Here is an 11925-nt window from a genome sequence, read left to right as displayed (position 1 = left end):
GGAGGGAAGCTTTACCGAACCATACTGTGGGCGTATATTTGTATCCACTGAACCGGACTAGAATAGTGTACGCAGATAAACAAATATGCTTCTCTTTAAGATTAAACACATCTATCAAACCAAGATCTATTTATACGGACAACAAATCACCTCTGTATTTCAAAAGAGCTAGCTATTTGTTGGATATGTTAGTAGAACACTATTTTCTCAAAAAGAAAAGAAAAGTAGAACATCAGAACTAAACTAGCTCCGGTGCTAAATTATGAAAAAAAAAAGTGGTACGTTTTATAAACATGCGCAGCCAATAAGGTTTGGTTGAAGAAAATAAAGTGAAATTCTAAGTATCTCAACAAGAAACCAAAAAAAAAATGTGCAGCCAATGCTACTGCAATATAAAATAAATCAGATGCAACATTCTAACATAAAATGCATTTTTTGAAGATTTGCTACTACAAAACAATAAAGGGTAATTATACTCTTATCCCTATTTTAAATTATAACTGTGATTTTACTCTTATTTTATAATTTTGTCTTTCTTTCTTTTTGGAACAAAGAGCCGTTTACCCTGATTTCAACTGAGCAACCCGATCAAATAAATTAAAAAAGAAAAATAATAGTTAAAAATAACTAAATGACTGTAGTGCCCTTCTTCCCTCCCTTCTCTATCCCGTGCCCTCTCACTCGTCCCTCTCCCCTTCTTATCCCTCGCTGGCATTGCGCTACCGACAAAGAGCTACGTGCCGGCGCAGCCGCCGCCCGGCTCTACTGGCTCCCGAGCTCTGGTGCCTCGCTCTCGCTGTGGCCAGCCCCTGGATGCGCGTCGGCCAGGGAGGAGGTTGCGGTGGTAGGCTTTGGGGCAGAGGAGGACGGGGATGAAGGGAGCGGGATGGGGCTCTGGGTGGGGCTGGTGCTGGGGATCGCGGTAGGCGTCGCGCTCATCGTCGGCTTCACCCGCTTCGAGAACCCACGTGCCGCCCGCCGCCGGCAGCTGGTAAGCGCTACGACACCCGGTCCCCATTCTCGAATTCAAATATACTCGATGCGTGGTGCCTGCTTAGGACTATAGGATTGGTTGTAGCTTCTAAGAAATCACGTTGCGTATGAATCGAAGCGAATACGAATCGCTTGCCTTCTATTCGCGATTTGTGGCCTAGCTCTGACCCCTCGTTTGCCCTGTCGGCATGATTTTCCACTGATTCGGGAGGGTAGATTTGGCTCCCTGGGCACCGAAAAGGCACAGATGTTGCCTTTTGGGTTTACAATTTACAGAAATACTCTCGCGGCTTGTTACAATGGGAGCTTTAGTAATTGAAGAGAAGAACTCATTTTGGAGGGGGCTCGAGTCTTGCACAGTGATAAGCTCAGGAAAAAGCACTCCTCAGCAAGACATCTACCCCATGCAGTGCAACGCTGGCTTTCCACCGCTCGAGCTTTTTGTTTTGTGCACATATGGATGCTTGCTGCCGTGGCTGACAGCATCCACAAGCTCATTGTCATGGTCACTCACCCCCGTCACTGGGCAAGTGTGCATCATAAACACATACAACAGTTGTGCTACTGTTTGCCATGGGCTTGTGCTCTGTCCTGATGCTTTCCATTGCACTAGTTTCAATCCAGGGGGTTACTTTGGTACACACCTTAAACTTTGAATGGTCCACTTTGTGAGTGTTTTGTTCGGAGATTGCAGCCTTTCCTTAATAAACTAAGAGGGATTTCCCTGTCTTGATGCAGGCTGTTACGGTTGCTAGTTTCTCTAAGATGACGATCGAGGATTCACGAAAGCTACTCCCAGCTGATCTGTACCCTTCCTGGGTTGTTTTCTCATCGCAGCAAAAGGTATTTGGCTATCTTTAGTGGGCGCTCATGCTTCTGCATTATATGTCAATGCATGTATGTTGGACATGTATGTTTAAATGTGATGTGGTCTGGATATGTAATAACTAGCTATATGATGTCTATGTATTATGTGATGTAATATGATGGTTATAATATATGATTTCTGTTTAAATATATGCAAATTATGTCGTGTTAAAATGCTATCAAAATTTTGTCAAAATTTGGTCAGATTTAAAATATATACAAATTTGATCAAGTTTTGCTGTAAAAAATTCTTTCGAAATCTGTCAAAATGATTGATGTCAAAACAGGGACAAAATCATAAATTACTTAGAAAAATAGGAGCAAAGTTGCAAAGGCATACATATCTTTTTACAACTAAATTCACACTGTTAAGTGCCTTTAATAAAATAGGAACAATTGTAAGTTTTAGTTTGAAAAAACAGGGGTAAAATCACAAAGTCAAAAGGGGGCAAAAATCACAATTGCACTTCAAAATAGAGGCAACCATGTAATTGCCCCCAAACAATAATTGCTGTAGCACCATGATCGAATAGACACCACCCCTTTTTAATTCCCCGGCCTATCTGTAAGGGTGTGATTGGTTGCCCATGTGGGTTTTGCTCGTATGAGATGTATATGTAGGTTGAGGAGAAGCAGATTAAGTTGAGTTATATTTATTAAAAAGAATAGTATTTGGTTAGTTGTATGTGTCTGGATAGGTTGAACTAAGTATCTATTTGGTTGATCGAATCTGAGATCGCATGAGCAGATGCAAGAGTTGAGACTGTAATTGGTGTTGGAGAACGGGTTGGCTAGGCTAGCCTAAAAATACAAATTTTCTGCCATATTCACTCAAGAAATCATACAAGTAGGAGATCATAGATCGTTATCACTTGACGCACAATACAGCGGAAAAAGAGTTGGAGTAGACCGATCTAATGTCGTGCACGTCAAACACCTCAAGCACCTAATCAAATATGTGATTAGCCCTACACAGGTGGTCACGCTCCTCGATTAGCTCCAAGTAAGTGGTCGTGCTTCTTGACCAGTTCCTCGACTAGTTTCTTGAGTAGATCTGTCGCATCCTTGACCAGCTTCGAGTGGTCGCGTCGTGCTCCACGACCAGCCGAGTAGGTCCTTGACCAACCAGACAGAAGCATCACAATCTTCATGTTGAGGAGATTCAGCGTCGCAATAGCAGTAACGCATGTACGGTATCCACACGTATTGAGTAGGATCACCGAGCGCGGATGTGCTAGCATGACGCGCGCGGCTAGGATTTTAGGAGATCGTGTGGAGGGTTGCGGTTAGAGTTTCAGAGTGGCTCACCTCTCCATGCAACACCTCATGTCTCTCCTTATATAGAGCTCGCTAATGGGCTCCCACGTTGGAAGCCCTTTAGGACTCTAACATCTCATGGATCACAATCCAATCAAACTCATACACAAATCAAATTCATATATTTTGTTCCAGCCTATTAAATATGTGACCCGTTAGGTTCATGTACAAATAGTTACAACTCGGAAACCTTTTCCGAACCGAAATCAATAGCAGTCTCTAGCAGGATATGTTAACTCCAAGTATACACAAATATCATATCAGCTGAACCTTGATCTACACATACACCGATCTCTTTGCCTCACGATACCAGTCAAGCTTAAGGTGAGATACGTGACAATCTTATGATAGTTTGACTATTCACTTGATCAAGTAATAGATTCATCACGATTAACTCTTTAATCATATTGGTATTGCCATGTATTTTCCTAATCCAACTACATTGAGGGCCCCAAAGATATCTCTCCCGTTATCAAGGAGTGACAAATTTCATCTTGATCGCTCACACCTCACGATATGTTTAACGACAAACCTAAAAACTATCTTTATGACTACGCAGTTATGGAATAGCGTTTGGTAGCCTCAAAGTATGTCACTACATATTCTAGGAATCAATGGCGATCTCAGGTCTAAGGATCTTGCAAGTATACTATCTAAGATAATAAATGATGTCACATCATAAATAACAATCTCAGCAATATCTCAATGTGGGTCTATCCAACATCATATTCTGTAACATAAATGTCCACATTATTAACTTGGTATTTCTGCACCTATGTTCTGTGAAACGTAATCATCAATCAATACATATGCTGGTCTTATGAATCATCATAATGATACATGACTAATGATCAATTTAGAATAACATCATGATACAAAGAAAGAGTTTTACGAATAAGTCACATATTACTAATCAATATAAATGATAGTTATTTTTGGAATAATACATTATTCAAAAGTATATAAATATAGACGTGATACAATCATCTCTATGATTATCTCTAGAGCATATCACCTTCAATTAGTTGCTCACATGAAAATAATTTTATGACACTAATAAGTTAACTTGTCTGCATGAGCAGATACAGGCTCTCCAAAAAGACCTTAAAGACTAGGCTTCATAGATGAGTCACTCCAAAAATTAGCTTCACAAAATTACCACTCAAAATATTGTCTATTTAATTCCTTTGCCATTATGTCAATTCATGCTATGTATAATTGCATTCGGAATATTGTTTTAGAACTACATAATAGTAAGGAAATCAAAGAGTTAATATTTTGAGTGGCAATTCATTGAAGCCAATCTTTAGAGTAAAAAATTTTTGCAAAGCCTATTATTTAGAGTGGCAAAAATCCAAATTTATTTAGCCACATCGTTGCTACGTATCCAACTGCTCCTCCCGAATTCCAACTTCATTCTCCTGAGCAGGATTGTATTTAGTTCGTTGATGTTTTTTCTTCTTTTATTTTGGAGAAGTAGTTTCTGTTGTGGAACCCTTAATTAGAGTTTGAATGGCTTAATACCGAAACTACTCCTGATGGATTTTCTCCCCTCTACATTAACTACTAAGTTATGTACTAACATGATGACTGATGAGAAAAAGGACCGATGCTCCACATCTTCTTCACGCCTATTTCTGGGATCAGAAATTGGGAAACAGATCCGTGACAACGCCAATTTGCAGCTTCCATGGAAAACCTGCATGTTATTTTCTTTTCTTTTCTTTTCTTTTCCCCTTGAGGAGAAGATCTAGATGATTGATGTATTTGTAAGCCACAAACATAAATTATCCTACCAGGCCTATTGTTTAGCAAGTCTGAATTTTAATGTGATCTGGATACTCGGGATGTATTATAGCGTGCACGGAACATCCGATAATTTTGTTCGTGGGAGACTTCACAAAAGGATGACTCCGTATTATTATTTGTCTCAATAGATGTGTCTTCAGACGAAGCCAAATAACATCACAGCCATTGGTGCAACAGTCTATCTTTCTTGGGCATGTCCTATATATCAATGTACACAACAAATATTCATATATACTTGCGACCAATTTTAATATGTCAGTGTGTTGATAACAAAAATTGATAGATCGAATATTGTATGTATGTGGGATCAGCATGACAGATATTTACTTTTTTCAATTGAAAATCAATTTAGATACGATTAGACACTATAAGTCATGAAGACGACCGATTGACGACCGCGCAAAGCCAAAACATAATAGTACTTTCCTTTTTCTTTAGTCTAACTTTAGGGTAGTACGTCTTTTTCTCTTTGTCTCGCCGCTGCTCATGGCCCCGATCCGCGCGCATCCCTCCACCTGCTGCCGCGCGCTACTGTGCGACGCCAGAGAGCCAGCCGCGAAGTCTCCTGCACGCCGGGGCCCGCGATTAGCAACGTGAAGAGAGCCTGTCAAATTGTTCGGTACTCGGTCAACAGAAGCATCACGTGAACAGTTCGCGTAAGCAGTGCTACTACAATTTTGCTACTAGTATAGTATTACTACAGTTACTGCTACACAATCAAAGCTCCCTGGCGCTGTGACCATCACATCACATAACATCACCGTTTTTTCTGATGCTTCACATCAAAGCTCAACAGTAGCGCATATACACAAACAACAGCAGCGGTAATTCCTGTTCAACAATCGGCCAGCAGAAAGAAGCAAAAGGGGGTGTTGCACAAAAATCGTGCCAACACAGTGTAAAGAAAATTGATACTGTTCGCACACGCTGCAGTCATTCGACGGATGCCGCCCCTCCACCATGGCATAGCATGCCACTCACAATCACTTTCCCTCTCCTCAGACCCTGCAAGGCGGTCACTTGCCTTTGATCTTACCCGTGCCATCGAAGCTCCATTCCTATAGCCAAGAAACCACAACTACCACCAAACTTCGAAATTAAAAGATCGCACGGGCGCCCTGCGCAAGGGGGAAAAGAAACTACAATAATGCCTATCTATTTCTTGAGAAAGAAAGTGGTCCTTATGCTTGACGATAAGGCAGTTTAGATAATTAACAAACATGGATATTTCATAAAGGCTTTTCTTAGTTATATTTGACTGAGTGTAACAATCCAAGTTGAGCCAATTGAATAGGGAAAGAAAATAAAATGATCTGAAAAAGAGAAAGCGACGATTGCTCAAGAGCATTTCATCATGTTCATGTCCCACCCTCCAAATCGCGCCAACAACATAAATTGGGAATCATTCAACTTTTCGAACAATGAGCTTTTGCTGGATGCCCCTTTTATTATAGAAGAAAACACGTGATGCGATCTTCTATAAATTCACAGAGCATGGTGAGTACATAACGGCTTCAGTCTACAAAGCACATTTTCTAGGATCAGTAGATACGAACTTGTAATATCTAATCTTGAAAGCTTAGGCCCTACGGAAATACAATATTTTTCCTAGCTAGCAAACAAAACAGGTTATGGATCTCAGATAGGTTGACCACCAGAGGATGTCCCCACAATCCTCATTGCTTGTTGTGCAGAAAGGATTCTGAGACTTGTCACCACCTATTCACTGAATGCAGGTTCACCAAGCGCGTGTGGTCATTTCTTTCGGAGTGGGTGTTGCAACCGTCTCTTGAGCCAATTGCCTGGCCACACAGCCACTCTGTTCACCAATGGTGGACAATCCTTTTCTCACGGTGCCCATTATCGTTTTCCGGGTCCAGCAATTTGCACTGGATCGATGTGGCAAAAGCGTATTTATTTCATCAAAACATCAGCAACAAGTGGAGTATCTTGCAGTAAGGGTAGCTAGACACTTGGACAGGGTCTGATTGGAGGCATATATATATGGTCAGCATGGTTCAATGTTAGGGCTAGAGTTAAAGCAGATTGTGGTTGTTTGGTTAGTAGCACATTAAAGTGAAATATGGTTGGATGGAAAAGTGTTCTTTTTTTATAAAAAAAGGAACGAGGCAGGGGGAGAGTTGTCCTAGCTTCCTAGCGTTCGCTTAGTAGATTTTGGTGACAATAGAACCAACCGGCTAAGCAAAGACAATGTCAAAATTAAGCCAGAAAAACTGAAATGACTAGGTTGAAGATGGTGATAATAAAAATGATGTGCCTGCCTTGGTCATCTCAACCTTAAATACCAAGTGGGGGATAAACACATGATGGACTGTTCAATCAATGAGTGGGTGTGAAGAGAATGCGGCGGACGACGAGCCGTCACAAAATTAAGAAGGGTCAATCCAACAGTAATTAGTTTGAAGATGGTGAGGATAAAAATGACGATGGGAATAAACAAATGATGACTTTTCAACCAAATGTCGTAACGTAGATAGACTTGCTACCTCGTATCTGTTTTACTTACTTTGGACATGTACACCGTTCCTATACACTAATATCAACAAAAGAAAATAACGTTATAATGATATAGAACTATTATTGATGATGAATACGCTAATAAGATCATTCTTATGTGAGAAATCGAAAAAAAATGATGTATAATATTGGTAATTTTTTAAAAAATTTAACTTTGCACATTATAACATGATATCTGTTTTGGATTGAAGGTAGTAGTAAAAATTATTTAAATTTAGAGTGAAGTTTAAGTTTAAATTTTTTCTAACTGGAATTTAATTTGTATCGACACAATATATATGAAGACATTGTTTGTCTTCTTTGACAAGCAAATGAAATCCTTGCTCTAATTAATTGGAATGTTTGAGCACAATCTTATGTTAACTCGTCTACTTTAGCCAGAGTTTAACCCACTACTACAGAATAGTTTTTCATTGTCAGTTCCAAACTGGCTTTCACTGTCGGTTTTAGAACCAGTAGTATGTAATGGGTAGTGATAATGGGATTACTATCACTGCTGGCTGTTGTCCACCGGCAGTATTGGTATTTTTAGGAAAAAATGAGCTGGTTGCCACCACCTCGTGCCGGTGCGCTCCGCCGTCGTCACGCCAGCTCGGCCTTGCTCTGCCCTGCACAAGAAACGCGGAGGCATGAATGCCACCACCATAGAACACACCACCATCACTGGCGTCGTCATGGGAGTTGATTCAGCTTCCTCTCAAATCCAAAACTGATTCAACTGGAGTTATGAGCTAAAGCAAACTAACTTCAACATCAAACTGATTTGACACTAAAGCAATGAACGAATTCAACTTCAACAACAAACTGATTCCTCGGAGCCATGAAGAACCGATTCATTGGAGCCAAAATTACAAAAAGAAAGAACATGTAAGATAAAACAATATGATTCCTGATTGCGAATTCAATCCAAAGAAGAATTACAGCACAACCATGCAAATCAACACTTTAGGATGACAACATCTCACAGTCAAATAAAAGATAGAAAAAAAAAGCAGCATGACAAGGTTTTACGGAGCACTTGTATTCAGACACACCTTGTCACTTACCTATATCACAAACAAATCGGAAAGTAAGCCAACCGAATTCAGCCAAAGGGGCAGTGATTCAAGCACGAAAGCTACAACGCACGCCTCTGCTTCCGCATTGAGAGAGAGAGAGAGAGAGAGAGAGAGAGAGAGAGAGCTACATACCGGAGGGGGAGAGGTTGAAGGTGAAGGCCCCAATGGTGCGGCGCAGGAGGAGGGGGCAGCCTAGAGGAGGTGGAGTGTGGCGGTGCGACGCGGGAGGAGGGGCTAGTGCAGAGGAGGATGCCGTCATCGGGAGGAGGAGCTGGCGCGGAGGAGGCCGCCGTCATATATAGATGGTAGTTTGCAAGTGTTTTCATATGTTTGTTATCATTTTGAGTGCTAACAAACGAGAAAAATCCTTCCGCACAGAAAGCACCCATCCCATGCCCAATTTCTCTGCTCAGACCACTCCATCGTTCCTAACCCTATTTTCCATCTTCTCACTTTGCCAGCTCATTAGTCCAACTAAGTGCTCTAACTTAAAACTTGAGACATCAAAGTTGAAAGTAGGTAAGTCGTCCCCGTTGCCAAACCTCAAACACTCAGCAGGCAACCCACATAGCAACTTTCCTAACAAGGAGGCAATGTCAGCTACCCCAGCGGTCATGCACAGGTGCGCATGCTACCCATGCCGGTGCTAGAGCCATCACACTTGTGCTGGAGCGGCATCTCACCACCGAACATCAAAATTTCGGTACCGCCCCATCCCCCACGTCCATTATGCTATTCTCCAATTCTTCACTAGCACTATAAGTTCTCAATTTTATAAATCCTCTATTTCCTTTTCTAAAAGTAAATAATTATATGTCTCACTTATTTTGATGCTATTCTAATGGTCTAGAAAATAGTGCAAGTGTCTGGTCGAACTTTTGAAAATTACTCTAGTGAATTTGATGTTCTAACTCATTTCTTGGCCTGGTGAACTAGATCAAATTGCAAATGTTCCATATGTATTAACATATTGTGTTTCCTTCGTTAAGTACTGGACAATCAGTTGGTACAAAAAATTTTCTTTGCACTACCGTGCACTCATCGTATAGTGTATTACACTAGATTTAATAAAAATAGTTTATTGCGCTAAAAGCTATGGTTAACGAAATTTTTTCTTTGCGCTATCGCGTGATCCCTCTATTAGTATTTAAATTAGAGTTAACCATTTTTTTAATAACTTCGAATATCCATTCTTAAATTCTAGCTCCGCTACTAAAACATATCATGGAGAAAGGCAAACAAATTAGAGGCAATAGGCTAGTCATACCGTTATTGTAATAAGCAACGGCGAGACCAACGACAACGACATAGGAGCATGAAAGCTTGCTGCGTTCGTGCTATGTGGCGTGGGCAAGTGCTAATCTTGCAATTTATAAGAGTAACTCAGGCAGGGACGATGATCTTCTCCTGGTATCAAATAACAAGTAGTCAACTGAAGCGTGGATGTTGGATTCAACAAGCTTTTTTACGCAACACACAAAAAAGTGAGTGATCCTCTTCGTACAAGTCTGATGATTTTGGCATAGACTATTTGGGAGATGGGTTACCGTTCTATTCAAGAATTTTTTCATGAAAATGTCTTGTTGATTTTTTTCTGGAATTGTTTAGCTGAATTTTTTTGGAAAAGGTTTCATAAAAATGTTCTCCCAACAAATTGTGATTTTTCGTCCTCGGTTTTTTTATGGATGGATTTTTATGGCACCGTTGAAAGTGGGAGAAGGACCGGGGCTGAACCATCCCGCATATCGAATGATGGGTGTTTTGCGCATGATAATGGAATACAGATGGCACCACGGACAGAGTCCAAAACAGAACCCTAGCAGGAACGTGATTTTCTATAAACCGAATGTGTCCGCTAGCTTTCTGATCGTACGAACACGGATTATCTAGTCCTGTTATTTCGAAGAAAATTTTATAAAACTTTTCACCGAAAGATCCCTACAAGATCCTGATCTATACCGTCTTTCTCTGATCCAACGGCTGGTACGTACAACTGAAAGATAGGAGGAGAACACGTAACATACACAAGAGAAATATTTCTATGAGACATCTCGTAGAATTTCCTTTTCAACACCTAGCCCTTGGGATTTGAATGGTCACAGTCTCACGCCCTCCCGGTCCTGGATCTTGAGAAAAATGCAAAGCATAGGCAAAACCTGCAGATTTTTCAGTAGACACACCATTGCACAAAATGCCAGTAGTGTGAGAATTGATCCGCCTTGCCCAATAGTCCATGTCCTTCTGGAGGCAGTCAGATTGCCCATGGTCCTCCCATCTCCAACATACGACATCAAACTTCTCAAAAGTCATCTCTCTCTACCTCTTCTTGCTATTTCCCCATTAGCTCGTTACAGAGTATCTATAGAGTACACACCTACCTCACCAAAAACCCAAATTTCTACTGATATATCACTGAATATATATCCCAGGAGCATTCCTGGTACAGTGAAAGCGTTGCTTTGCCTGAGTGTTTTTCTCGCCTGTTGTTTGTTCCCTTTTTGGTCGCTTTTCTATGCTTAGGGGAGCGCTTGTCTGCGTTTTGTCCCTCGCTATGTGTTTTTCCCGGCTCTGGGTTGTCTCTGTTTCTTATTTTTAAACTCTTTTTTTATTCTTAGTCTAATAAAATGATAGATATCCTGCCGCATTTTTAAAAACATTCCTGGTGCAGTTCAACAATGTTCACCGATCACCTCTAAACGTCAGTGTTAACTATAAAATGAACGATTCTCTAACAACGGAAATTAAAAGTTCTGCAGATCCAGCCGTGCCTTATACGGAGGTCAATTCAGCAGTGGTTGGAAAATTTCTATTATGTAACTGTCAATTTGTATAACCAATTAACCAAAACCCAATATTAAGGGTTATAAAAAATCCAACAAAAATATGATAGTATAGAGCATGCTATCATCTAACATCTCATGAAATTTGAGCTCAAATAACAACTTGTATAGGGAGAAAAAAAGAGAAAGTTCTTCTCTTTTTTGTTTCTCTTTATACAAGTTGTTGCTTGAGATCAAAATTTATGAGATGGTAGATGATAGCATGCTCTATATTATTATATTTTTATCAGAATTTTGGTTACATAAACTGATTTGTGTAATAGTTACATAATAGAATTTCTCCGGTGGTTGGCTATGTTTATCTGCTTAAACTATCTACATGCATGAACCTGTAGAGCCGACAGTGCTAGCTATTTTATTTTTCGATAACGACGGTGCTAAGGTAGCTAGTAGCTATAAAGCATTCATTTGTGAGAAAAATGAGTGCGTGGGTGGAAGTATTAGGTATGTTTGTTAAGAGAAACCGATTTATTCTGGATAAGTTGATATATCAAGGGATTATC

The 11925-nt window shown here is 40.3% G+C and overlaps 1 protein-coding gene across 1 annotated transcript; it reads left to right on the top strand.

Moving 5' to 3' along the window:
- Positions 1-668: 668 nt before the first annotated feature.
- LOC133914297 (synaptotagmin-5-like) lies at positions 669-1991 on the top strand. The gene is made up of 2 exons (XM_062357417.1): positions 669-991; positions 1732-1991. The coding sequence occupies exons 1-2, from the start codon at positions 887-889 to the stop codon at positions 1852-1854; spliced, it is 228 nt and encodes a 75-aa protein (XP_062213401.1). The 5' UTR covers positions 669-886; the 3' UTR covers positions 1855-1991.
- The last annotated feature ends 9934 nt before the right edge of the window (positions 1992-11925 follow it).

The sequence above is a fragment of the Phragmites australis genome, chromosome 4, assembly GCF_958298935.1.
Source record: "Phragmites australis chromosome 4, lpPhrAust1.1, whole genome shotgun sequence".
Lineage (NCBI taxonomy): Eukaryota > Viridiplantae > Streptophyta > Magnoliopsida > Poales > Poaceae > Phragmites > Phragmites australis.
Note: the sequence above shows the minus strand (reverse complement) of the source record. Positions and strands in the feature narration are given on the sequence as shown.

Coding starts and splice junctions, on each gene's coding strand:
- LOC133914297 (XM_062357417.1), top strand. CDS start 887: ATGGGGCTCTGGGTGGGGCTGGTGCTGGGGATCGCGGTAGGCGTCGCG. Junction 992..1,731: donor CCGCCCGCCGCCGGCAGCTG/GTAAGCGCTACG, acceptor GTCTTGATGCAG/GCTGTTACGGTTGCTAGTTT.